Source organism: Sinocyclocheilus anshuiensis, unplaced genomic scaffold (assembly GCF_001515605.1).
Source record: "Sinocyclocheilus anshuiensis isolate Anshui unplaced genomic scaffold, SAMN03320099.WGS_v1.1 scaffold579, whole genome shotgun sequence".
Lineage (NCBI taxonomy): Eukaryota > Metazoa > Chordata > Actinopteri > Cypriniformes > Cyprinidae > Sinocyclocheilus > Sinocyclocheilus anshuiensis.
This window is the reverse complement of record NW_015551075.1, coordinates 2,519,292-2,525,020: the sequence shown is the minus strand read 5'-3', so window position 1 is coordinate 2,525,020 and position 5,729 is coordinate 2,519,292. Positions and strand designations below refer to the sequence as shown.

At 33.1% G+C, this 5,729-nt stretch overlaps 1 protein-coding gene across 1 annotated transcript in view; it reads right to left on the bottom strand.

Moving 5' to 3' along the window:
• Positions 1 to 1,262: 1,262 nt before the first annotated feature.
• Positions 1,263 to 5,729, bottom strand: part of LOC107662325 (ubiquitin-associated protein 1-like) — an 18,173-nt gene continuing 13,706 nt past the window's right edge. The window contains exons 3-4 of the mRNA XM_016452311.1: positions 2,188 to 2,382; positions 1,263 to 1,332 (exon numbers count right to left, since the gene is read on the bottom strand). Of these exons, the coding sequence (XP_016307797.1) occupies positions 2,320 to 2,382 (63 nt within the window). The 3' untranslated portion in view covers positions 1,263 to 1,332; positions 2,188 to 2,319. The remainder of the gene's footprint in view (positions 1,333 to 2,187; positions 2,383 to 5,729) is intronic.

Genomic DNA, 5,729 nt, shown 5'->3' with positions numbered 1-5,729 from the left:
ACCCCTGGCTTAGTGCTATAATTAAATTAAAATTAGTCCAATCTAATTAGTCATATGCTCTGTGCAAAGTTGCATAATTTCATTTACTAATGTAAAATTAGCATTGTAATTAAAAATGACAAAATGAATTGTAATAATTATAAATGTAATTGAAATTTCGTATTGTAACAAAGTAATTTCAAATAATGATCAAACATTCAGTTTATTTTAAAGTACAATTGTAATATTACAATAATATATATATATATTTGTCTTCATTTTTATAATTATAGGTAATATAATAATAATAATAATAAACAAATGTAAACTTTATCTCTGAAATGGCCTCTTTGTTCTGTTTGCCTTTATATTTTTGTCTTAATTCTTTTATAATTAGTTAAAAAAACAATGGATGTTTCAGCAGTAGCATGAGCCATTTTCTTTTATGAGATGAAATGCAGTTTTTCAAATCACAATTGCAATATATGCAAAAATAATTACAATATATTGTTTGACCAATACATAGTTTGATTACAAAATAAAAACAACCAAAATAAAACACTTAAAAAAAATGAAGAAATATTTTATTTGTTTTCCTGCATGTCATTTGACCATTAGCCAACATCAGAGCAGCGTAAATATGCAAATGTGTTGTAAATTAATTGAAATATTAACTTAAAATCTCAGGGGGTACTTCAAGAAAATAATTTATGTCAAAGGGGTTCGGCTGACAAAAAAAAATTACACCTGGTGTTTTCAGCATGTTGTAAGTTGAGGCACCATATAGAAACTGAAAAGATGAATATGATGTTAAAGAGGCCATATATATATATATATATTGCTTAACAATTTTAATGCATTTTAAAAAGTTTAACAATTGTATGAATTCCAAGAAAAAAAATTAACATAAATACCAATGGTTTACATTTCAAATAAAGCAACAAAATAATGCATTTTCTGTTACAGAGCATTGGTGTCGCTAGGCCATTTTTAGGGGGGCTATAGCCCACTTGTATGTTTGTTTCAATTTTTTGTATGCTTATGCTGTTTTTCCCTTCGCTCTTGTTTCCACGTTCTGCGCTTCTTCTTCCAAATGTTGCGGTTAGAGTTTCATGTAAATCAGGGTAGGCTTAAGCGTCATCATTGGTCCACTAGTTCTAGATTGACAGCTCCTCCTCTATCCAATCATATGAAGAGGCACATATAACGGTGTCCTGTATGGAAAGATGTTTTCCAGCTGACAGCTGTCCATTTTCACCTGTACAAGTGAACAGAACACTGAGCATTGGCAGCTAATGAGGCGAGTTGGAGTGACGTCACCGCCCCTCTTCATCTGATTGGCTAGAGGAGGAGCTGTGGAAACAAGAGCGAAGGGAAAAACAGCAGAAGCATACAAAAAATAAAAAATATGAGCAGAAAATGTCTGAGAGCAGAAAAAACTGAAATATAACCAAGGAAAACATGATTTTGTGTGCAAGTCAGACAATTTTGCATTAATATTTCAATTTTGTGCAATATGATTTTAAACGTGTATAAAGTTTTGATTCATGCTTATACATTTTTTAAAATGCGTTATTCATTTTTTGATTTACGCTTATTATTTTTCAATCCATGACCATTGTTTGCTATTCTGAAAACTTTGCTTTCATTTTTAAATCTTGTGCAATATATTTTTACTTGTGTTTTAAAATTTTGTTTTCATGCTTGTTATTTTTTTATCCGTGACTGCAATACTTTAGGCGGGATTCTGATCCCATAGCAAAGAGGTTTGCATACTTGAGCTAAGGAAAGAGGGTTGTACTAGAAATGCAAACAGTAAAATTTTGTGTGTGTACAGTAAACGTGTGTGTGAGATCATGAAGATTTGTATTTGGCTTATTCAGTTATATGTTATACCTATCTATGCAATACAGTGGGATACAACACTTTTTGGTATATACTGTAAGTTTAGCATACCACCCCTATTAGTCAAACATTTTATTTTATTTATATATATATATTATACCCTCAGCTGAGCCCCCCTAAAATGAAAATCCTAGAATCGCCCGTTACAGCCCCTGACTGTTACAGAGTCATTCTCTGGTGTCGACTGTCAAACTGTGCTTGTCTCCAAGGCCTCAACACATATCTAGAAAGCGCAATGAATAAACAAAGTTCAGCATATGATAAATAAGCAACAGCTATATGAGCCCGGTGAATAGCACAAACCATGATCGCAGCTAATTCACTGCATCATAACACGGCCACGCGGGTCATGAGTTCCTCCAGCGCTCGCTCTCTGTGGTTCTCATGCACCAGAAGAACCTCCTTAATAGCATTCTGCTGGAAGCCTGAGCTTCATCACTGAGCTTCATCATAGCCGAGTTCACAAAACCGATCACACGCTACCAGATAACTCAAGATCTGCAAGAGAACAATCAAACAATCCTTCATGCACATGCACACAAACACATAGCAACATGGATCACTTTAACGGCAGGAACGTGATTGAAGAAAAGCCCTCTGATATTCTTGAACACTTCATGAAAACAAGGCCAGGTTGAGTTCTAATGGACTTTTGGGGAGCACTGGTTTATCCCCTAACACTACGTAATTAGATAAACTGATCTGGTTCTTGGGCACTCTATTGACGCAACAGTACTTCATCATAACTGTGGACTTATGAATGATCATTAGCTGAATGGGAGCTATCATAATTCATGATAAGACTGGATGTCAGGCTCAGAGTGGACTGAAAGCGGAGCGGTGTGAAACGTGAGAAGCTTGTGAATAAGAGCCACGGAGGACCGGCTGGTCTGATTAATCTTTGTAACAAGATGAGCTTTGTTGATTCAAATCTGATCATCCTTCCCAAGCAGCTGTCTGATGTCTTGCTGAGCGGCTCACTGGGCAACTGAGGATACAGCCGAATATAAATTCATCAGGCCTCAGTCAGTCAGTGGCATCACAGACACATCATCACATCGCTTCAGGGCTTTCAAGAAATCGAATGATCTAGAACACATTCAAGCAAGCTTTGGACAAAGCAAAACAAATTCTTAATGACTACAATTCTCAATTATTGGTAGAAATGGACTCATAAGCTGAGAAAAGTGGCATTTATTATTAAATAAATAAAATATTAATTTTCAGTTATTATTATTATTAAACCAATAGAAGTTATTTATACAAATAATAATAATGAAGATGATGATTATTATTAAAAATGTAATAAACATTAATTACAAGTATTTAATTTATTAAATATTTAATAATTAATTAATAAGACATCATTCATTCTACCAGCTGCCATACCACACTCACAAGATTGGGAGATGTTTTTATTCTTTTATTATCATTGCTATTCTTTTATAGTTTTGTTAATATTTTGAATTAGACCTTATTATATTTTCTTTATTTACTTTAAATTTAAAGTTGTATTAATTTTGTTGAGTATTTTTGTATTTTTTTTTTTAATATGTCATATAGATTTTATTATTCTTTATTAGTTTATAATTGTATTTATTAGTTTATTTAGTACTTCAAATAAACTAAGTTTACTGTGCATTTTAGTACTTCAAAATGAAAATGAGAAAAGTTGCCTTTCCAACTACATGAAATATACACACACACATATATTATGAGGCGCCAAACAGGAAATAATTATGTACATTCTGAATATATAAATGTAAATCTGAATATATAAACTTAAAATGTGAATATACAGTTATAACCATGAATATATAGAAGGAAATCTGAATATATGAATGTAAATCTGAATATCTAAATGTAAATCTGAATATATAGAAGTACATCTGAATATATATATATGCAAATCTGAATATATAAATGTAAATTTGAATATATAGAAGTAAATCTGAATATATAAATATACATTTAAATACATCTTTATTATCAAGCATGTCAAAAGACAGATGTTCTTATTTATTATTTTTATTAAAACAATATGCCTATACATCCTGAATGCATCAATGCGGATATTGTACTATATTAATTACTGTAAGTGCATATCACTTATCTAAAACAAATGGAGTATTTTTACTGTATTTTACAAAAGGCTGGCCGTAGCACCAAAAGGTCCTCACAATTCAACATAGCTACATATTTTGCCAGCTCTTGTCCGGTGTAAAACAGTCACTGTATCTAGTTTTGCTATTCCAGTATAAATAAATGCATGTTATCACGTAGCATTTTTTCCCTTTACTAGGTACAATATTTCAAGGAATCACCTGGAAAATGTATGTGATATTGGTTTTAGTTGGCCCACTATATCTCAAAAGCTATGTATTAGAGTCAGGACTTTATTTAATCACAGAAGGGAACTATGGCTGGAAGAGAATTGGGGATTTACACCTCTCTTTTTCCACTCACAGCTTTTGTGCTTCAGTCCTTGCTCACTTTTAAACTACATTAATGAAACATAACTCAAAACACAAAAGAGGGATGCGCAAAGATATGAGATTCATACACAATATGGTGATGTATTAAATAATTAGTTTGCCAAAAATTAAAGTTATGTCATCATTTACTCATCATGTCGTTCCAAATATGTAGCACTTTATTTAGTCTGAGGAACACCAATAAAGAGTCGAATTTTGATGTCAAATATAAGCACAGAGTGTCTACTTTGAGATAATAAATAATTATAGACTTTTGCTTTTTGGATGAATAATCCCTTTAATAAGAATAATAACGAGGTGTTCAAAAAATACAATGCCTTCAAACTGAAGACAGTCAGGGTCAGAGAAAATGATCTTCAGTTACTGTATATTCTCATTCAAAGTCCAGCCATTATGTCAGGTTATAGAGCGAACACAGAAAGTCAATCAGGTCAGTGGAGTGAAAACATTGCAAATCACTAGCCCTGACAGGGCAACATGAGAGAAAATGATCACGCCTCCTAGGGCTTGACTTGAGGAGAGGAAAACAAGCTCACTTCCTACATCAGACGCATCAATGTCGGCTTGTACCACAATTCCATGAAACCATGAAAGCTAGTAGAGACATTCAGAACATCAGAGAATAATACTGTTTATATATATTGGAGATGTTTGTGTTGTATTATCGGTGTTTGTTAAAGCATCAGTATTACTTAACAATTTGTCAAAATTTCTTACCATACTTCAGCAAGGACACATTAAACTGATAAAAGTAACATTGAATGTGTTTATAATGTTACAAAATATTTATATTTCAAATAAATGCTGTTCTTTTTAACTTTCTATTAATGCAAAAAAAAAAAAATATATATATATATAGGCTATATATAATCCTTATATAATCAAAAGAAGGGAACTAGGGCTGGAAGAGAATGGGGGATTTACACCTCTCTCTGATATGGAGCTTGATCACCATATAATCAACATCCTGTCATCTATATCTTATTCTGGGGAAACATATATTCAAGGCAGCTTGAGAGGCAGAAGACTTGGGCCCAATCCCAGTTCTACCCCTTAGCCCATCCCCTTTCCCCTACCCCTCCGTTTCGTGCGTTCACGTGAAGGGGTAGGGGTGTCTCGATTCTCTTTTGGTTGGAGGGGTAGGGGTAAGGGGAAGGGCCAGACAGCCCCTCAAATGAAGATTTTTCGGGACCACACTTCAAACGAAGGGGTATGAATTATCTCAGCGTAAACCGGATTCAGGGGCAACATGGCTGCCCGAGCGAACAAAAAGACAGATAAATGTAAGCATTTTTGGCATTTATAAAGATTTTAACTGAAAGTAATCATTTGTTTTATGTTACATTCAAT